This window comes from Nelumbo nucifera, chromosome 1, assembly GCF_055504915.1.
Source record: "Nelumbo nucifera cultivar China Antique chromosome 1, China Antique-T2T, whole genome shotgun sequence".
Taxonomy (NCBI): domain Eukaryota; kingdom Viridiplantae; phylum Streptophyta; class Magnoliopsida; order Proteales; family Nelumbonaceae; genus Nelumbo; species Nelumbo nucifera.
Window position 1 is genome coordinate 6,113,760 of NC_142649.1, and position 22,799 is coordinate 6,136,558.

Genomic DNA, 22,799 nt, shown 5'->3' on the forward strand with positions numbered 1-22,799 from the left:
TTTGGATAAAGAACCTTCTAGGGGAGCTTGGAGTTGTTGTTCATAGTCCTATGTCCCTTTACTGTGACAACAAGGCTGCAATAAACATCGCCAGCAACCCAGTCCTACATGAGAGGACCAAGCATATTGAGGTGGATAAACACTTCATTAGGGAGAAACTGGAAAAAAGGGAAATTTGCATCCCTTATGTCAACTCCAAGGAACAACTTGCTGATGTCCTTACAAAGGGGCTTCCGTGCTCGCGGCACAATGAGTTATGTGACAAGCTGGGCATGATAGACATCTTCAGCCCAACTTGAGGGGGAGTGTTGTAAGGCTTACTTAATTGTTACTTTATAGCTGCTGTTAGTAGGCTGTTGGACAGTTACAGTTACTTGTTTCTTTTTTCTTCTTTCTTTTTTCTTATTATTCTGATTCTAGGACATGCCGCCAAGGGAATACTTGTAATTTCTTATTCTTTTATGAAGTTAATATAAATAGAAAACTGGCGGCAGCCAGTAGTGACTTTTTTTCCTCTCAACCGTACCTCTCTCTCTCTCTCTCTCTCTCTCTCTCCCAATCCCCACGAATCACCACAGTAAAGAATAATCTATATAATGGGTTGGACAGGAATTTCAAAGCTTTCTTCTTTTTCTCTATATGCAGGTTGTGTTTGGCTTCACATTCAGTTCAAATTGATCTGTTATGCATATGTTCAGATGAAAACAAGGTTTCAATTGCTCTGAGCAGAATTCCAAATGAGTACCTGATTTTCTATAACCCAATTTACAAAGGGTAAGCGCAATTCATGACAAAGTGCAAGAGTATCTCCTCCAGGAGTTAAAAGTTTGACAGCATCTCTTCTCAGCATGGAAAAAACAAAACCAATTAGACATCTTAAACCATGCAATTGAGCAATTGTTACTGGTACATAGACATGAATAGTATAATGATGGAAGTATATGAAATATTGAAAAACCTATAAAATTGCTGGTAGTCATCAACAATACACATTGGTGTTATCTCCAACCGCTTTGCACAATGCTGCCTGAAAACTTCCTTTGCAACTTCATTGACATGGTCACGAAGTTCTGTGTTTATCGCTGTATATTGGATAAAAGAAGATTGGTCCCTGGCCAACTTTACTCTCCCACCATGTTGACGCTGGGTTTTCATGATTATCCTCTCCTCATTAAAAATAGCATTAACAACCATATCATAAACACGTGTATCCTCAGATGTCTGCATTCTTTGTAAAATATCTGCACAAAAAAGATGCTTAGCCAAGTGAGGATTAGTCTCATTATTGAGACCAATTTTGGCAATGCCAAATCTTATAGAGTGGTATTATGTGCATGCACAAAAGCACAGGAAACGTGTTGATATCTATCTCTATTAAGTTTTCTGCTGGCTTTTAGGCTTTTCTCAGAATATACCCTGCACTTTTTTAGTCTCCCATTGCTCTTCCCCTATCAATACTAGAGTCCATCAAATTTCAGGCAAGAAGATTGTGCACCTCCTTACAGGATGTGTCTATGGAAAGAAATAATGAAGTTTCAACAACTGTTGGTTTCACTACATTTTTTATGGAACCAATAGTATGTTATTTCACCAAGGACTGTTCAGATGCTAATATAAACCATGAGGATCTGAAATTTTCTAAGAAATTTTCACCAAGGACTGTTGGTTTCTCTACCTTTTTGTGCACCTCCTTATACCACTTATCCCTCCCTGACTTAGAAATTTTCTTTTTATTGACATATGTAAATTTTCTACTTTTACCTGTTAGGATGACTGAATGCATGTCATTCCAAAGAATCTGAAAATAATTAAAACATTTACAAAAAAAATATTACCATTTAACCACTCATATTCCATCCTTGGAGGCAAAGCTTTCTGTAAAAGTTCTGTTGCAGAAGGACGATCAGAAGGACTTGGAGACATTAAGCATCTCAATAAGGATGCCTGCTCTGGAAATTCAACCACCCAATCCGGAGGAAGTTCTCCTTTTTGTTTTAGTTCTGACAGAACAATATGTCTTTCCATTGCTGTCCCAAAAGGGTGCCACAGCTCAAAGAATACAACACCCAAGCTATACATGTCAACCTGTAAACAAGTATCTCTCAGGTTTTTCGTGGCATTTCTAACCATTCAAAAAAAGGAAAGAAAAGGCCAATATAATGGATAAAAATTAAAAAGCATATCAATTAGCATAGATACATAAAATTGATCACAGAAAAATCTTCTAGAGGCAAAACAAGTATTTATATTTCAAATAAGCCACACAAATCATAACCTTTTCGTCAATCTTTGGCCACCCTTGCTCAATTTCAGGAGCAGTGTAAAAATATGTACCAACTTGACCAGTTCCATCGATTGAAATTCCAGTTGTGTCTGGGGGAAAATGAGGATCATAGTCCACTTGTTCCATCTTCAAGAATTTGGCTGGAAGGAATAAGTTGTACATTTGATATATTGTTAGAAACATCTCTTAGTAGGTAAACCCAAGAAAATTGATCAACCTAAAAAAGATAAGAACGAAAACCTCACTCAGGCATAACATTGATTCAGAATTACCAAGCTTACCCAAACCGCCACACATTAACCAACAAGCTTGTACAAAGTGCCCAAGTGTCCAGATCTTTTTATCAAAAAGGGCAAAGTGTCCAGATTATAAAAGTTTTAGTCAACTTTAGTTATACATGCATAGTAGGCTAAGTTGATACACAATTAAGTTTCATGTCTCCAAATACAAGTTAATGGAATGGCTTTTCTCAGTTCTTTTTTAATTTTCAATTTAGAGTTCTGCTATTGAGCTTAGAAACGAAAGTGGTTATTAACCATACAATGCAAACTGTCAAAGATAATATGGGGATTTTTCTCTTTATGGTCCAGTGGATTGGAGTTCCTGGCCAAATTCACCAGATAATGCAATCGTGGCCCTCAACCACATTCAACATGAAAGGAGCAGTGATATGGAAGACTACAACATAATGGGGATCCCAAAGGGGAGGAACCAATAAAACTACCAAGAATACGTCAAGGTAACTGTCATTATTAAATTTCTTTACCTTTTAATAAGTTAAACGCTTGTACTGGTTTTCACCATGTCCTCACCTTTTACCATACATTACCCAAAACTGGTAAACAGATAGCAGGGAACTTTAGAATGGATTGGATACAGACCAAACCACCATCCCATTTTTCACTAAGTGGTGAATTTTAGACTCAAACCAGCATTCTTATGTTTGTCATCAAGATCTTTTCAAAGGTTTTTTTTTTTTTGATAAATAGTTTGAAAGGTATTTTTTCCTTTTAGAATGTCAAACACTTCTACTGGATTTCTCCTTGTCCTCCCCATTTACTATCCATTACACAAAACTGGTCCACAGATAGCAGAGGTCTAGAGATGGGTGGCCTGGATACAAACCTAGAACCATCATTTTCCACAAAGTGGCTGCTCCCAGACTCAAAGCAGCATTATCAGGCCTCTCAGCCTGAGATTTTATGATTGTACCGAGTAATGGACATTCCCCTTTTACTATCAAAAGAATAAATTAATTATGGTAAATCCAGCCTGCTTACAATTAAAAAGGACATGAACAGGCAACTAAAATGAAACTAGGTCATAATGAGAAAACATACATCAACCTCATACACATCAGATCCCATTGTCATATAATTATTTCCAGAATGTATATGGAATATCAAAAAAGAACCAAATCTTTAATTGATTTTACTGATATCAGCAAGAAAATATCTAAAAATAATACTAAAAACAAAGAATAATGATGGAGAAAGCTGTCCTCATAGGCTTTTCTTTGATGATTAATAAGGAAAATGATGGAGAAAGTTGTACTCGGGGAGGAGGAAGAAAGAAGAAGAGAGAAGAGAAGTTCCTCTGTCACCTTGTCGTACTTTTTCCATTTCTTGTGAAGCTACCATTGATTTATGGTTCACTGCACCTATAGCTGACCAGTATGGTAGTATCTACCTCTGTCCTGACCCATAGAGGAATTGCACGACCCTTACAATTCATCCTGACTTGGAAATTTTCCTTATCACCTTCACTATGGTCTCCAGTGGTCATTTTCGGTGATCATCTCTAGTATCAAAATCTTCTTTACTATCTTGAGATCCAAAAAATCATAAAATTATCATCCCAATCACTACTTCAAATAGGAATACACCAAACTTTCCTCACTTTTTTGGAAATGTATCATTTATGTCATGCCCAGGTGGTTGCCTGGTCAAAGGCAACATGGAGACTACTTTCCACCTAGATTCACCTTAGTAAAAGTGACAACTATTCCAAGATGGAATGATTTCTGCAAGATATCTTGCATTTACTTGAGTATCAATATACAGCCATGATATTTATTCATTACCACCATGCATATCATATGAAAAGTTCCAAATGTCAAAATCTGACACTTAACAACTGGATTTAACAACATTAGCATAAAGGTATTCTAATATTATAAAAAAATGAAAAATACATAAGAAACAAGAAGAAAAGAACAAGTAGATCTTACCAAGACCAAAATCACCAATTTTAATATCATTCCGCGCGTCAAAAAATATATTGTTTGGTGTCAGATCACGATGAATAATTCCTTGTGCATGAATGTGTGCCAACCCTTCTACAATTTGACGAAACAAATGCCATGCAGACTCCTTCTCAAAATCATTATATGATTCAAACTTTTGGCGTAATGTCCTTCACACCACAAAAAAAAATAAATAGAAAATATTATTAGGCAACAAAACAATGTTGAGAGAGAAGTGTTTGTCAATGTCAACAGTTGTAGGTGAACCTCTTCATGTATAACAAAGATTTTCATTGACAAGCATTTATTTATCCTACCATAACTTGGGTCAATCATACAGTGACTAGTGGTGGTGGTAAAAGAGATGAAATTCAGCAAGTTGATCAGACACCTACATCTAGAAATGCCTCCAGGAAAGAAATGATGAGTGTTCCACGTGATGAGTATGAACAGTTAGCCAGTTACTCCAAGCTACCTCACAGTAGAACACAGCTACCCTTGCCTTGTCTAGCATCCAAACCCTCCCATTGGATTATCGACTCTAGAGCTTCCAATCATATGACTGGGACTCCAAGTGTGTTTTTTCTCTTTCTCAGTCCTCTACATCTCACACAATTACTCTTGCTAATGGCTCCACATCTTCTATTTGTGAGTCATCTTTCTACTTAAGGTACTTAAGTTACTCGTTCCATCGTTGAGTCATCTTTCTACTTTGGAATGTGAGTCATGTCGATATGAGAAATACCATCGTGTTCCCTTTAGTCCTAGGGTTGATAGTCGTACGTCATGTGTCCTTTTTCTTTGATCCATTCGAACATTTGCGGTCCAAATAAAATAGTATTATACAATGATTACAAGAATTTTCTAATTTTTGTTGATGATTATTCAAGGATGACATGGCTTTATCTTATGAAAGAAAAGAGTGAATTGTTTTCCATTTTCCAACAATTTCATGCTGAATTTCACACTCAGTTTGGTAAACACATTAAAATTCTTCGTTCTAATAATAGCCAAAATATTTCTATACACCATTTTAGCAATATTTTGAACATGGCATTATCGATCAAACTTCATCTACTTACACCCTCGACAAAATGGGGTGGCTGAGAGAAAGAATTGCCATCTTTTAGAAACTACTTGGTCCCTTTTGCACAATATGAATGTACCCAAACATTTTGGAGTGATGTGCTTACATCCGCTTCCTTATTAATTGGATGCCCATGTCTATCCTCAAAGGTCATTCTCCCTTCTTTGTTTTGTTCCCCACTTTGTCTCATTTCCCTCTCTCCTAGGGTTTTTAGATGTTTGTGTTTTGTTCATAATCTTGGGCCTGGGATGGACAAATTAGATGCACAATATTCTAGGACCCAGAAAGGGTATAAGTGTTATAATCCCAGTTCCCGATGTTCTTTTGTTTGTCCAGATGTTACTTTCATTGAGTTTGTTTTGTTTTCCTCCGAGTCTTATGTCACTCATTCTTCTCCACCTCCACTTCCTGTTCTAGTTGAGGACCCCACTTTTCTTGTTCCAGTTGTGACTAAGCCCTCACCACCAGTGCAACTTCCTATTGAACGACCACCAATCAAAAAAGTGTATATGCATCGACATGTACCGACCCCTCCAATTTCTTCTTTGCCAATAGATCAAAAATGTGTTTCCGCACCAGCCCCGCCCCCTCTTTTTGACCTTGACCTTCCCATTGCATTGCAAATGGGTAAACGCAATTGCAATCTTCATCCCATTTCTAATTATGTTTCTGTGTCTCACCTTTCTGCCTCCCATCAACAATTTGTCTCTCTACTATCTTCTATTTCTTTTCCTAAAAATGTCCAGGAAGCGCTTACCTCTCTAGGGTGCCGCCAAGCAATGGAAGAAGAATTTTCATCTCTAGCTCATAATTGCACGTGGGATTTCACCACTCTTCCTCCTAGCAAGCATGTTGTAGGTTGTAAGTGGGTATACACTATCAAGTACTTACCAGATAGTAGTGTAGAACAATTGAAGGCTCAGTTGGTTGCAAAAGGTTACTCACAATTATATGGCATTGACTATACAAAGACCTTCTATCCTGTTGCTAAGATTGGCTCCATCTATGATTTGATAACCCTAGCTGCTATATATGATTGGCACTTATTTCAACTCGACATCAAGAATGCCTTTTAAAATGGTGACCTTCTTGAGGAGGTTTATATGGAACCAACCACTAGGGTTTATTGCTTAGGGGGAGGATGGTAAGGTGTGTAGACTCAAGAAGGCCAATTATGGACTTAAACAGTTTCCACGTGCATGGTTTGATAGATTCAGTGAAATGGTGAAAGAAGTTGGCATGAGACAATGTTAGGTTGATCATCCAATATTTAGCTATGACTTATATGTTGGGAAGATTTTGTTGGTGGTTTATGTAATGACATTGTTATTGCTAGCAGTGACAGGATGGGGATCAATGGATTGAAGACCTTTCTGCATAATCACTCCAAATAAAGGATCTTGGTAAACTAAAATATTTCTTGGGGATAGAGGTAGCAAGGTCTAAGCATGGTATTAATCTGTGCCAAAGGAAGTATGGTCTTGACTTGTTAGAGGAGATAGGCTTATTGGGTGCCAAACCAGCTGAAACATCCATGGAGCCAAATGTCAAGTTTAGTAGTGATGTAGGTGAGGAGTTCCAAGATCTTGGAAGGTACCGGAGATTAGTGGGTAAGTTAAATTATCTGACCATTACTCAGCCAAACATATCATTTGCAGTTAGTGTGGTAAGTTAGTTTATGCAGAATCCTCAAGTTACACATTGGGATGCAGTTCTAAGGATTGTGTGGTACTTGAAGGGAGCTCCAGGTCGTGGCTTGTTAAACAAGAGTGGAGAAAGTCTTGAGATAGAAGGCTACACATATACTGATTGGGCCAATTCAATATCTGGAAGAAGGTCCATTATAGGATATTGTGCCTTTCTTGGTGGCAATTTGGTGACATGGAAGAACAATAAGCAGACTATGATGGCAAAAGGAAAAGCTAAAGCTGAATATATAACCATGACACACACTATATGTGAACTAGTATGGTTGAAGAACCTCTTACAGGAAATGGGGTACTCAATTGATAACCCTATGAAGTTGTATTGTGACAACCAATCTGCAGTCCACATTTCTTCTAATTCAGTTTTCAATGAGGGAACAAAACATATAGAAGTTGCTTGTCACTTTGTGAGACAACAGGTGCTCAGTGGAGTAATAGGTACCGCATATGTAAGCATAGGAAGTCAATGGGTAGATTTGTTCACCAAAAGGTTGAATTAGGGAAAAATAGATTACATGTGTAACAAGTTGGGACTATATGACATATATTCACCAGCTCGAGGGGGAGTTTTAGAGTCGGCTGTTAAGGGGTAGTTTGGTCATTTATCTTATATTAAGTGTGTAGTGTAATGTCTTTTATGTTTTGTTTTAAGTGTTATGTCCCATTCTTAATTAGGGACATAAATGTCTTTGTAACTCTAATTAGAAACTGTTTGAGCCGACTGTAGAGGGGTAGTATAGTCAATTTACATTATGTTATATGCTTGATGTAATTACAAGTAGATTCTAAGTGATGTGTCCCACACTTGGGAGCACAATAGTCATTGTGCTTTTGGTTTAGAAAACTATAGATAAAACTGATCAACTAGAGAGAAATTACTCTAGTTTGAATCAGACCTTATTTCTTCTCCTTCTCTCCTCTTCTTTTCTCCTCTCTTCCTTCTACTCTATCACTTCTGTTTCTTTTCCTTTATTATTTTGAGCCTAAAAGCTACACAAATATGAACATGGTATCAGAGCTGATATAATCAATTCAAATCAACCCAATTTTTTTTTCAGTGCCCATTACCCTAGGTTTTTGCAGATTTCTCACCGGTGGATTGGAGATTAACAGAGGGGCTGAAAAGGAGTGGTCATTTTTTATTCCTAGAGGTTTTCATGCCTCCAATGGGTGGTGTTGTGGTTGTTTCATGTGGTTGGTAGAAAACCCCTTTATTTGATGGTTCAAAGAGGGCTGGTTTCAGTAGTGTAGGGACTGACGAGTGCAAGTCAGGTTTGTGGGGGTTCAAATAGGTAGGTTGCATGGGTATTATAGTGAGAAATAAGATGTGATGTGTTGCAGATCCTAGTGCTATATATGTGAGGTGTATTTGGGTGGTTTATGGTGCTAAAAGTGGAAGACAGCAGTGTTGTTGTTGCTAAAAGTGGTGAACAACAGTGAGTGTTGTTGCTGAAACCTGTGACAGTAAGTGTTCTAGCAATAAATAGCCATTGGTGTACAGTGTGGCGACTAGTTAGTGAGGTGGAGTGACAGACTAGTGATATAATTTTTTTTGGCAGCTATGGGAGACAACAGTGAATACAAGTCTAGTGTAATAGTTCCCTCTGATTATCTGAATGTGCAGATGACACTTATCAAACTGAATGGTGAGAATTATGTGCTTTGGGCTAAATCTGTTGAAGTTTTTCCGAAAGCTAAGAAGAAGGTGAAGCATGTGAAGGAAGATAAACCCTCAACTGATTCTTAGGGGTCCGATGAGTGGGAGGGAACAAGAAGATGCACAAATTATGACATGGTTATGGAATAGTATGGAACCTAAGATTAGTGTGAACGTTATGTTCTTAGATATAGCCAAGGAGGTTTGGGATCATGCAAAGAAGCTTTATTCTGGACAAGACAATACTACTAGAGTATACCAACTTTACCAAGAATATTTTAATCTGCAACAGGGTAATCAAAGTCTTGAAGAGTATTATTGCTAGTATGAGAAATCTACTGAATGAGTTGAATGTGTATCATCCCCTTACATCTGATGTCAAAATTCAACAACAATAGAGAGAACAACTTGATATAACTAGATTTTTAGTAGGATTTAAGTCTGAATATGAACCGGTGAGAGCACAGATACTAGGTGAGTTTGCCCTTCCCTCTCTTGAAGAGGTGTTTGCCCATCTCCGGAGGATCTCGATTGGACCTACGAAGAACACCACCATATCAGATAGGCCTGCAATTGCAGTAACAAGAGGGGGAGGTCATGGAGGTAGAGGAGGAGCTCAAGAAGTTCAGCCAAGTCGTGGTGATGGTGGACCCATGTATAGTCATGGTGGTTGTGGAGACATGTACAGTCATGGTGGTAGTCATATTGGAGGCCAAGATTCAGGGAGAGCCCGTGGCAGAGGACGTAGTAATGGTCCGATGAGGTGTACACATTGTGATATGGAAGGACATACTATCAATTTTTGTTATGATCTACATGGCCCACCTTCAAACTGGGCAAATCATGCAATGGCTACTAGTGGTGGTTCGAGACAAGAAACTCAGCAAATTGATTAGATGCCCTCTATATCTAAGGATGCCTCCAGGAAAGATATGATGAGTGTCCCATGTGATGAGTATGAATGGTTCATTCAAGCTACCTCTCAACAAAATATAGCTACCCTCGCACACTCAGGCATAGCTTGTCTGGTATCCAAACTTCCCATTGGGTTATCGATTTTAGAGCTTCCAATCATATGACTGGGACTCCAGGTGTGTTTTCCTCCCTTTCTTAGTCCTCCACATCACACTCTGTTACCCTTGCTAATGGTTCCACATCTTCCATATGTGGTGTTGGTAATGTTGACATAGATTCATTATCCCTATCCTCGGTTTTGTATGTTTCCAAGTTTCCTTTTAATTTTATGTCTATTAGTAAATTGACCAAGTCTCTTAATTGCTCTATCACAGTTTACCCTTCTTCTGTTTTTTAGGATCTCAAAGACGGGGATGAAGATTGGTGGAGGGCATGAAACTAGTGGACTGTATTATCTTGATGGAGGTGGTTCGACAATAGCCCTTCAAATATCTTTCTCCTCTTTAGTGGCACAAACTTGGTCATCCGTCCCTTAAAGCACTTAAGTTACTTGTTCATCCTTGAGTCGTCTTTCTACTTTGGATTGCTAGTCATGTCAGTTTGGGAAACATTTGGGGTCCAAATAAAGTAGTGTCATATAATGGTTACAAGTACTTTGTAATTTTTGTTGATATGATTATTCAAGGATGACATGGCTTTACCTTATGAAAGAAATGAGTGAATTGTTTTCCATTTTTCAAAAGTTTTATGTTGATATTCGCAATCAATTTGGTGTACACATTAAAATTCTTCGCTCTGATAATGGCTAAAAATGTTTTTACACACCATTTCAATAATATTTGGAACAATATGGCATTATCCATCAAACTCATGTACCTACACCCCTCAGCACCCAAACGCTTTCAAAGTGATGCATGCTTACATCTTGTTTCCTTATTAATCGCATGCCCATGTTTATCCTTGAGGGTCATTCTCCATTCTCTGTTTTGTTTCCTACTTTGCCTCCCTTTCCACTTACCCCTAGGGTTTTGGGGTGTATGTGTTTTGTCCATAATCTTGGGCCTAGGATGGACAAATTAGATGCTCAATCCACTACATGTATCTTCCTTGGCTATTTTAGGACTCAGAAAGGGTACAAGTGTTATAACTCCAACTCTCAGCGTTCTTTTGTATGTTCCAATGTTACGTTCATTGAGTTTGTTCCATTTTTCTCTGGGTCAGATGTCTCTTCTCTTCCTCCGCTTCCACTTCTATTTCCCATTGAGGACCCCCATTCCTCTTGTTCCAGTTGTGACCAAGTCTTGCCTTCAATGCAGCTTCATGTTGAACGATCACCCATCCAGTAAGTGTATACGCATCGTCGTGTACTGGCTCCTCCAGCTCCTTCACCGTCGATAGATCCAGCAATTGTTCCCGCCCCAACCCCACCCCTACCCCCTTGTTTCTGACCTTGATCTCCCTATTGTCTTGCGAAAAGGTAAACGCAGTTGCACTCTTCATCCCATTTCAAATTATGTTCATGTATCTCACCTTTCTTTTTCCCATTGATAGTTTATTTCTATGTTATCCTTTGTTTCTATTCCTAGGGGTGTCTAGAAAACCCTTACCTCTCCAGGATGGCACCAAGCAATGGAAGAAGAACTTTCGGCTCTAGCTTGTAATCATAAGTTGGATCTCATCACTCTTCTGCCTAATAAGCATGTTGTAGGATGTAAGTGGGTATACACTGTTAGTATTTACCAAATGGGAGTGTTGAGTGGTTGAAAGCTCAATTGGTTGCCAAAAGTTATTCACAGATGTATGGTATAGACTAAACCATAGTTGTCAAGGCGTCGCCTAGGCGACTAGGCGGTTTTTGAAGGTCGCCTTGCCCAAACGCTAGATGTTTTGTGCACTAGGCGCCCGCCCAGAGACTTAGGCGGGCACCTACATACAAGGCGGGCCTAATGCATCTAAAATATATTTTTTACATTTATTAGTTTAAATGTTTAATATTCATTGGTTGTTGTATTCTTTTAAAATAAACCTGTTACACTCTATCAGTTTAAGTATTAAAAGTTTAAGACATAATTTATACACCAAACTAATTTCTATGTTCTTTCTTGAGAAGGGTTTTGATTTGACTGGAGAGAGAGGAGAACCGAACAGGCGAACTGTGGAAGCTCGAGCAGCCCAGCTCCATCGAACAATTTCTATGTTCTTTCTTGAGAAGGGTTTTGGTTTGACTGGAGAGAGAGGAGAACCGAACAGGCGAACTGTGGAAGCTCGAGCAGCCCAGCTCCATCGAACTCGCACTCACACCTTAGTTCGAGCAAGTAGTTCTCTTCTTCTTCTTCTTTTCAGATTTCAGTCGAAAAGCAGGGGCTCGCCACTTCGACAGTCCTTTTCTTCGAAAAACACAGGGGCTCCGCCCCTATACTCATCAGTTCTTTAATTCTTCTTCTTCTTCTTCTTCTTCTTCTTCTTCTTCTTCTTCTTCTTCACATTCAATTTTTTTTGTATCATTTCATTAATATATATAATTATGTGAATGTGGCTGATTTTTTATGACTGAATTAAATGTCTTGAATCTGAAACTTGAATTAAATGGTTATGGCTGCTTCTTCTTATCATTCCATTTTTCTATATCATTAATATATATAATTATAATTATGTGGCTGATTTTTTATGGCTGAATTAAATGTCTTGAATCAAAAGGTTATGGCTGCTGCTTCTTCTCATAATCTCATTCAATTTTTTATATCATTAATATATATAATTATAATTATGTGGCCGATTTTTTATGGCTGAATTCAAGGTTCAAAGTATCGTTACGTATCGGCCGATACGTATCGTTCCGGGACCCTTCCGATACACCTCTACAGTGGGTGTATTGGGGGTCTGACCGGTTCAGGGGATGGAGGGGTCCTAGACCGGCTCCCCTGAACCAGTTTTGAAAAAAATAAATAAAAAAACAAGTAATAAAACAAGTATCGAAATGCCCGATACGCCCCTACCGGCGTATCGGGCAAATCGATATTTTGAACCTTGGCTAAATTAAATGTCTTGAATCTGAAACTTGAATCAAATGGTTACGGCTGCTTATTCTTTTCATTCAAATTTTTTATGGCTGATTCAGTGATTGTATGACTGATTAGTCTGATTATTTTTATTTATTAATTATTAATTACTGAATACTAATATGTCATTGTTGATTAATTTATTAGTTTCTGAATACTAATCTGAAACTTGCTTTGTTAGTTTGTTATGTTTTTATTAATTTATTAATTACCGAATACTAATATGTCATTGTTGATTATATCATTGATTCATTACTGATATGTCATTGCTGAATGCTGATTTGTTTTTATTTTCATTAATCATTAGATAATGGCAAACAAGGCAAATCAAAACACTTCTGGATCTGGTACTAAGAATAAGGCCCAGTCAAAAGATCCAGCATGGAAGTATGCATATTGGCATGATTTAGAGAACAAAAATGTGATTACATGTTCATTGTGTGGAAAGATTGTCAAAGGAGGAATTAAAAGAGTAAAACAGCATTTAATTAGAGGATTTGGGGATGTTACCAAGTGTCCAAAAACCACGAGTATTGCAAAGGAGATGCAAGAATACATGTGCAAAAATAAGAGGAAGAAGCTGTTAAGTGATTTTGCAGTGGACAGTTATGGGCCATGGGAGCAAATGGTTTGTGAGAGAATCTCACCATGAAAGTAACCAACCTGCGAAAGTAGGTGGCTCCATTTCAACTGGTAGGAGTTCCCAACCACCATTAAACCCCATGTTTTCAGAAAAAAAAAAAAGAAAGAAAATGTTAAAGAACCCATGGATGCTTTTGTGAGGCCAAGTCCAGAAGAAGTGGTAGAGGCAAGGCACAAGGGGAAATTTGGGCAATTGGTGCAAACAAGCAGAGAAAGCCGGTTGAAAAAGGAAGAAAGGAAAAAGGTGAATGAATATGTTGCAAAATGGTTTTATCAAGCCGGAATACCCTTCAACACAGTAAAGTTGAAGAGTTTTGAGATTATGGTAGAAGCAATTGCACAGTTTGGGTCTGGGTACAAACCTCCAAGTTACCATGAGTTGAGAGAGCCACTCTTGAAAGGGGAGGTTGAGAGAACAAAATTGCTTTACAAGGAGTATGAGGCCTCTTGGAGAACTTATGGCTGCACTATTATGTCTGATGGATGGACAGATAAGAGACAAAGAAGTTTGATAAACTTTTTGGTGAATTCTCCCGAAGGTACTTTCTTCCAGAAATCAGTTGATGCCTCCAATGAAATCCACAATGCAGCTTATTTGTATGAATTGATTGATAAGGTTGTTGAGGAAATAGGAAAAGAACATGTGGTGCAAGTGGTTACTGATAATCACTATGCTTATATTGCTGCAGGAGACCTTCTGAAGATAAAGAGAAAGAATTTATTTTGGACACCTTGTGCTGCTCATTGTTTGGACCTCATGTTGGAGGATATTGGAGGATTGAAGTCTATCAAGAATTGCATTGCCAAGGCAAGACATGTGATGGCCTTTTTCTACAGACATCCTCTTCTCCTTGCTTATATGAGGGAAAAAACACAGGGGAGGGATCTTGTTAGATGTGTTGTTACAAGGTTTGCCACATCATTTCTTACTTTGCAAAGCTTGTTCACTTTCAAAGAGCCATTGTGTTCTTTATTTGTTAGTGATGTGTGGAATAGAAGTAAATGGGCAAACAAACCAGAGGATTTAAGTCTCAAGCACTATTCTTTTAGTAACATTTTGGAAAAATGTAAGGACTGCCCTCTTAGCTTCCCAACCAATTGTGGAGGTTTTACGGTTGGTTGATGGGGATGAAAAACCTGCAATGGGGTACTTCCACTTTGCAATAGAACAGGCAAGGGAAAAAGATCAAAACAAATTTTGGTGGGAAAGAAAGAGAATATAAGCCCATTCTGGAAATTTTTGACAGGCGTTGGAATAATATGATGCAACATCCTTTGCATCTTGGTAGTTTCTTCCTCAATCCAGCCCTCTTTTATAAAGCAAAAGCTGAAGATGAAGCATTAATTGGGAAGTTTGAAATGGGCTTTATAGATTGTATTGAGAGGATGGTGAGTGACATTGAAATTCAAGATAAGATCTCCCATCAAATGGAAGAATATAAGCATGCCCGTGGTGCATTTTCTAAGAAAATGGCAATTAGACAACGGGGAAACAAAACAACCAAGATATACCTCATTACCTCTAGAATCTTATTTTTGTTAATTTTTTGTATTGCTGCCTTTGAATTTGTATTCTCTAATTTAATTTTTTCTTTATTTGTAATTCATTCTTTGTAGTTGATTGGTGGCATACTTATGGACATTGCACACTAGACCTTAGGCGTATTGCATTATGCATATTAGGTCTTATGTGAATGTCTTCTGCCTGTGAGCGTAACTGGAGCACCTTTGAGCATGTAAGTAATTTTATTATTATTTTTTAATTGATTTATGAATTCTGATTATAAAAGTAAAAATATTTTACTTTTATAATCTTCTTATTTTTGTTTATTATGAATTATGAATGTAGATTCATACCAAGAAGAGGAGCAGACTTGATCAAAAGAGGCTTAACGATCTTGTCTTTGTTCAATATAATCAACGTCTTCGTGAGAGGTTTTTGACAAGACATGCAAATCCACGACAATTTGATCCCATTTGCTTCGATGATGTTGATGAGAGTAGTGAATGGTTGACTGGAAGAGACCCATCAAATGAGCTCGTTCATGAAGGTGGTGACCTCACATGGAATGAAGTGGATGAAGCAATAGGAGCAACTAAAACTGTTGAGGGTGCAAATAGGCCGAGGAGAAGTGCATATACGGTGTATACACATGCAAATAGAAGCGGAGGTAGAGGTGGTCGTGGAAGAGGCGATGGTAGGGGACAAGACAAAGGAAAGAGTGTTATGCAAGAAGAAGAAGATGAAGACTCAATGTGGGATAGAAACATTGAGGATAACGAAGATGAAGTCGGAGAGCTTGATGGGGAAGATGAAAACAATGAGGATGCAGATGATGTTGATTGTGTTGTTGATGATGTTGGTGGATTTAGTGGAGGGGTTGCGGGCTCTTATTACCTAGATACTGAAATTAGCTAGATATTTTTCTTTATCGATCATCTATAAACTTCATGTTTTGTTAATTGTTATCCTTAATCCTTTTGTGGAGATTTTGGAGAATTGGATACGTGCCATACTTATTTTTTGTTATGGTTTTATTCATTGCTTGATTTGGTTCCTACTTCCTAGTTCCTACTTCCTATCTACTTCCTTTAAATGCCTAGAATAGATAAATTTCAATCAAGGTATGTCTATGTCATGTGTATTTGATTTGATTCCTTTTATTATTTGTTCATTTATTGTAAATTTACAATGCTTTTTGTTTAATTTATTAATGATTTGTGTGTGTGTGTGTTAAAGGAAAAGTGAGAAAAGAGAGCACTCAAGAAGGGCAATGCTCAACATTCACTTCAAAGTCAAAGGTATGTCTTTCACTCTTTGTGAATTTAAATTTGTTTTAGTATTTAACTATTTATTAATTATTACTTTATTAGTTTAGTTTTTTAGTGCAGTTGCCTTGCCTAGTTGGTTTAGACTCCTTTTTATTGATAATATTTTAGATTTTTAGATTTTTATATGAAATTTGTACTCACTTGAATGATTTATAGTGTTAATAGTTAGTGTACATGATTGCTAGTTAGCACATAAAATCAATAAAATGACTTAGAAAAGCATATATAAAGTAAAAACTCAATAAAACAAGCATTTTAAAATCCCAACGCCTAGGCGCCTTGAAAACTATGGACTACACAAAAACCTTCTCCCCAGTTGCCAAGATTGGCGCAGTTCATGTTTTGATTTCCCTCTACTTGAGGAGGTGTATATGGAGCAACCACCAAGGTTTGTTGCTCAGGGGGAGGATGGTAAGGTGTGTAGACTCAAGAAGGCTATTTATGGACTTAAACAGCCTCCCCGTGCATGGTTTGGCAGATTCAGTGAAGTGGTGAATAAATTTAGCATGAAACAGTGTCAGGTCAACATTTCAATATTTAGCTATGATTCCAATGTTGGGAAGATTTTATTGGTGGTATATGTAGATGATATTGTTATCACTGGCAGTGACAGGTTGGGGATTGATAGGTTGAAGACTTTCTTGCATGATCACTTCCAAACAAAGGACCTTGGTAAATTAAGATATTTCTTAGGGATAGATGTAGCAAAGTCCAAGTATGGTATTAATTTGTGTCAAGGTTCTTGATCTACCAAAGGAGAGGGTTGTTGGGTGCCAAACCAGCTAAAACACCTGTTGAGTTGGTCCGAGTTGTTTTTTATTTAGTTAGGAATTTGTTGGGCTTTAGGCCCATTAGTTTATGTTTTTTCAAGTTGTGACTGTTCAGCTATATTAGTAGCCGCCTTACTACGGGCATCGTTGTAATATCCCATCCTTTAAGTTAAGTATAAATATAATGAGAGGTAGGCGGCTAGGTTAATTTTACAATCCTGGTTGACTTCTTACTCTTTTATTCTTCTCCTTTCTTCTCTACTGCTGAAATCTTCATCTTCCCCCTCTTTCCTTTCACAAGAAACTCGACTAAATCTGCAATCAGTGATTTCTACTTGGTATCAGAGCGGGCCGAAGGTTCCTTGAAGTTGTTCTCTCAAGCAGCCCTAGATCAGCCAACTGCATGGTGATTTAAGAGGCTGATCGAAGCTCTCAGGTAAGCCCAGCTTTTGGATTTTTTTAGTGGATCTGTGTGCCCTATAGCTGGTCTAGGGTTTCTCATCAAAATCAGGAAAAACTGGAGAAAGGGGAAGAGTCATGTTTCTGTTGGACTCTTCAATTTTGACCTAGGAAGTGGCGCCCTGATTTTTTAGGGTTCCTTGGAGTTTTTTGTAAGGGGCGATTCAAGTCCTGCCTGATTTGGAGGCTTCTAAAGAGAGCGGCTGCCACTTCTCTCTCTTCTCCCGTCCCACATAAAGGGAATCTTTTGTGGGAAGAAAGTATAGGACACCAGAAAGGTGTTGTTGGTTCCAAAAAGTGTTTTGTTTGATCTTGTTGCAAATTACAGTTATTTTCTTTACTTACTTTTTTTGAGAAGCATGGAGGGCCACGGAGTTGAAAATAAGCCCGGGAGTGAAATGGAACCAGTGGGAGGAAGTGCTGGAGACCCTTTCGAGGCTGGGACCATTACTACAGTTAGGTTGGAAGGTGCAAATTACTTAGAATGGTCACAATCTGCAAAGATGGCCATTGGTGCTCGTGGGAAATTAGGGTATATCACTGGTGAAGAGGTAAAACCCAAAACTAGCAACTCCCAGTGGGTATAGGAGAATTATATGGTGATGACTTTGTTGTGTAATTCCATGTTGCCCCATATAAGTAAAAATTTTTTACGAGCAAATACAGCTAAGGAAATATGGGATGGGATTGCAGAAACCTATTCACAAAGGGAGAATGTTGCTAGGGCTTATCAGTTGAGAAATCAGATTATTTCTACAAGGCAGGGAGATAGACCTGTTGCAGCCTACTTTTCAACCCTTCAAACCCTATGGCAGGAGATTGACCATTTGGAGACATTTGCTTGGGAAACCACTAAGGATGCAGCTACCTATCAGAAACATCTAGAGAAGTATAGGGTGTTTGAATTTCTTGCTGGCCTTAATCCTGAGTATAATATTGCACGACAGCACCTTCTTTCCAGAGACAGTGTTACTCTCTCCCAGGCATATGCCTTTGTGTCAGGGGAGGAGTGCAAGAGAAATGTGATGATGAAAAATCTTATTCCTGATCAGTCTACCATGGTAAGTGTTGTGAAACCTAAACAAAGTGGAGATCGGGGTGGTAGTGAAATCAATAAGAAAGATAAAAGAGAGTTGATCTGTGACTACTGTAAGAAGCCTAAACACACAAGAGATAGTTGTTGGAAGCTTCACCCACATCTTGTGCCGACTAGATTGAAAAATAAGAAGGGAAATGCACAAATGGCAGTTACTGGTGACATTCCAGCCCCTCCTACTACAGCTGCTCTAGAGTTTGTTGCAGTTGCTGCAGTAAGGGCCGAACTTCAGAGGTATGGGCTACTTCTGAACCAGCAGGATACAGCCAGTTCCAGTTCAGCCGCAAGCAGACAGTAAGGTACAGGTGGCACTGGTGGAGTCCACTCTACTTCCTTTGCTCACACAGGTAGTTCACACGTCACTACAAATTATGTCTCTACTTCAGGTAAGGAAGGACCTCCTTGGATTATAGATTTTGGAGCCTCATAGCACATGGCCCAGAGGTCTACTATTTTTTCAACTTACCAGCTCTATTCTGGCAGAGATAGGGTCTCCACAGCTGATGGATCCCATGTTCCTATTGCTAGGAAGGGATCTGTCAAGATTAGTGATTCTATTTCTCTACCCTCTGTCCTTCATGTTCCTAGATTGAGCACTAATTTGTTATCTGTTAGTAGTTTGACTAAGAACCTGAACTGCTCAGTAATTTTTTCTCCCGGTCATTGTATTTTGCAGGATTTGGATTCAAAGAGGACGATTGGGAGTGGTCGTGAAGTGAATGGGATATACCACTTGGATGTGCTTCCTCCTCATCAGAGTCATCATGTCAGCAGGGATGGCGAGTCAAGGTCTGTGGGTCAAATTATGCTTTAGCATAATCGTTTGGGCCATTTACCTTTTTCTTCTTTGAGTTTTTTGTTTCCAAAACTTTTTGAGTCTGTTAGTTTGTCAAGTCTGGAGTGTGAAGGTTGTCAGCTTGGAAAGCATTGTAGACATTCATTTAAACCTAGTAATAAAAGATGTTCTTCTTCTTTTGATGTTATTCTATGGGAGGCTATCGATATTTTCTCTTAATTGTGGATGATTTCTCACGATACTCTTGGATTTACCTGATGAGATCCCACAATGAAGTACCATCCTTGGCGAGGCATTTTCATCAGATGGTACTAACACAGTTTGGAACAAGAATAAAGGTGTTAAGATCCGACAATGCCAAAGAATATTTTGAAAGACACCTTGCCTCATATCTATTAGAATATGGTATTGTCCATCAGAGTAGTTGTCCCTACAGTCCACAGCAGAATGGTGTTGTAGAAAGGAAGAACAGACACATCGTTGAGATTGCAAGAAGCATGATGATCACATCTACAGTTCCAGTTCAGTTTTGGGGTGATGTAGTTCTCACAGCAGTATATCTGATTAATAGGGTGCCCTCTCGTATACTTGGATTCAGCACCCCATTCAGTCCCTTTTTCCTCAAGGGAAGATGTTTCGTATTCCTCTCAGGGTGTTTGGGTGTGTCTGCTTTGCACATATCATTGGTCCTCACCGCTCGAAGCTTGATCCTAAGGCAAAGAAGTGTGTCTTCTTTGGATATGCAGAGAATCAGAAATGGTACTGCTGCTATGATCCAGTCTCTGGGAGCCAATATGTTACCATGGATGTCACCTTTTTTGAATCCACGTACTTCTTCTCAAAGAATCCTTCTCAGGGGGAGTGTTTTGGGGAAGTGAGTTAGCAGTCTATTCCTCTCCCAGTTCCAGTCCCTGTGCTTGACCACCACCCTGTGTCACCTACCTTGCCACCTCCTTTGCATTCTGCTTCTCAGCATTACTTACAACAGAGAATTCATAAGGAGGTTGATTCCACTACAGCAGAACTCACAACAACACCCATGGAACCAAATGTCAAGTTAAGTAGTGAGGTAGGTCAGTGAGTTAATAGGTGTGCCAAGGCGCACAGGCGAGGTGCATTTGAGGTATGCACCTCACCCAAGCCCTAGGCGCACCCCTTTCAAAAGGCGCATGCTCGGTGCGCCTAGGCATGCACCTTGTGCCTCAGCCCAGGCGTGCGCCTTTTTAAAATTCTGCACTTTTTGCTTTTTTTAGCCTAACAGCTGGGTCGGGGTGTTCATTCATTCATTCCAATAAAATATCTTCTTAAAAGGCAATTAAAGTTATAAAATCATTATTTTTTATGTGAGAAATAAGAATTAAGACCCTAACATGGACGGGCTTACCTCGAGGGGTGTGGTACAAAGGCGACTCATAGAATTAAGAGTGCAATATATTTTACATCACATTAGCTACTTGAAGTATTGCAATTGAGGAAAAAAAGAGATTGTGGGTTTTACATGCTTAAAAATGCTTTATATGTTAGATTTTATTTTTTAATTTTAATTTGAATATGCTTTACATGTTATGATTATGTATTTTAATTTTAGATAATAGGTCTTTTAAAACATTTATTTTTTAAACTTATGTTTAATATTTTTTGAATTTTTTGCATTTTTTTTTTTACTTTTTTATTTCTTTTTAAATTTCGTGGAATGATATTTTTTTGCACCTTGCGCTTTTAAAACACTAATGCAGGTGAAGAGTTTGAAAATCTTAGAAGGTAATAGGATGGTAGGCAAGTTAAACTACTTAACCATTACTCGGCCCAATATTTCATTTGCAATTAGTGTAGTGAGTCAATTTATGCAGAATCCTCAAATCCCACATTGGGATACGGTTCTAAGGATTGTACGGTACTTGAAGAGAGCTCCAAGTCGTGGCTTGTTATATAAAAGTGGAGGAAGCCTTGACATAGAGGGATACACTGATGCTGGTTAGGTCGGTTCCATATCTAATAGAAGGTCCACTACAGGGTATTGCACTTTTCTTGGGGGCAATTTGGTGAATGGAAGAGTAAGGAGCAGACAGTGGTAGCAAGAAGCAGTGCAGAAGATGAACATAGAGCCGTGGCACACACAACATGTGAACTAGTGTGACTGAAGAATCTCTTAGAGGAAATGGGGTACTTGATTGACACTCCTATGAAGCTATATTGTGATAACCAAGCTGCAGTTCATAATTTCATATCTCCTCTAATCTAAATTTTTGTGAAAAACAAAACATATAGAAGTTGATTGCCACTTTGTGAAAGAGAAGGTGCTTAGTGGAATGATAAATACAACATATGTGAACACAAGAAATCAATGGGCAGACTTGTTCACCAAAGGGTTGAGTCGGGGAAGAGTGGATTACATATGTAACAAGCTGGGACTATATGGCATATACTTACCAGCTTGAGGGGGAGTGTTAGAGTCAGCTATAGAGGGGTAGTATGGTCAATTTACATCAGGAGCGGAGCTAGGGGGACCCAGGGGAGCCATGGCCCCCCCTATGGTCCAGAAATTTGCACACTCAATACATTTTTATAAGTAAGTTTGTTTCCTCCCCTCACTTTTCACCCAATGGTTGGCCCCCCTCATAAAAAATTCCTAGCTCCGCCCCTGATTTACATTATATTATATGCTTGATGTAATTACAAGTAGATTCTAAGTTAAGTGATGTGTCCCACACTTAAGTAGGAGCACAATAGTCATTGTGCTTTTGGTTTAGAAAACTATACATAAAACTGGTCAACTAGAGAGAAATTACTGTAGTTCGAACCAGACCTTATTTCTTCTCTTCTCTTCTCTTCCTTCTACTCTTTCACTTTTATTTCTTTTCCTTTATTATTCTGAACCTAAAAGCTACACAGATATGAACTTTATCAGAAACCCATAAATAATATCTGGCCGACTTGAGAGATGAACTTTTCTCTCGTTCAAACCAAGCTTGTTCTCCTATCTCTTCTCTTTCTCCTCTGTTCTTTTTCTCTATTATTCTAGGACTGAAACCAGTACAGATCAGATCTGTAACAATATGTTCCTACCGACTACCAAGGATATTTGGGAGAGAATTATTAGCACTTATTCTCAGGCTTGTAATTTATGGATAGGGTGTATCAGCTTAGCCAAGAGGTCAGTAATATTGAACAAGGGAGAGGCCCATTGCTATGTATTTTTCTTCTCTTCAAGCGTTATGGGGGAAGAGATGGATCAGCAAGAAGCTCTTGAA

General features: G+C 38.5%; 1 protein-coding gene across 3 annotated transcripts in view; it reads right to left on the reverse strand.

Annotated features, from left to right (window-relative positions):
* The window catches only part of GCN2 (protein kinase family protein), a 144,577-nt gene that overhangs the window by 94,343 nt on the left and 27,435 nt on the right, over window positions 1-22,799 (reverse strand). For all 3 annotated transcript variants that reach the window (XM_010269827.3, XM_088894469.1, XM_010269829.3), the window contains exons 14-18: window positions 4,515-4,699; window positions 2,276-2,424; window positions 1,836-2,085; window positions 959-1,241; window positions 746-839 (exon numbers count right to left, since the gene is read on the reverse strand). In XM_010269827.3, the coding sequence (XP_010268129.1) occupies window positions 746-839; window positions 959-1,241; window positions 1,836-2,085; window positions 2,276-2,424; window positions 4,515-4,699 (961 nt within the window). The remainder of the gene's footprint in view (window positions 1-745; window positions 840-958; window positions 1,242-1,835; window positions 2,086-2,275; window positions 2,425-4,514; window positions 4,700-22,799) is intronic.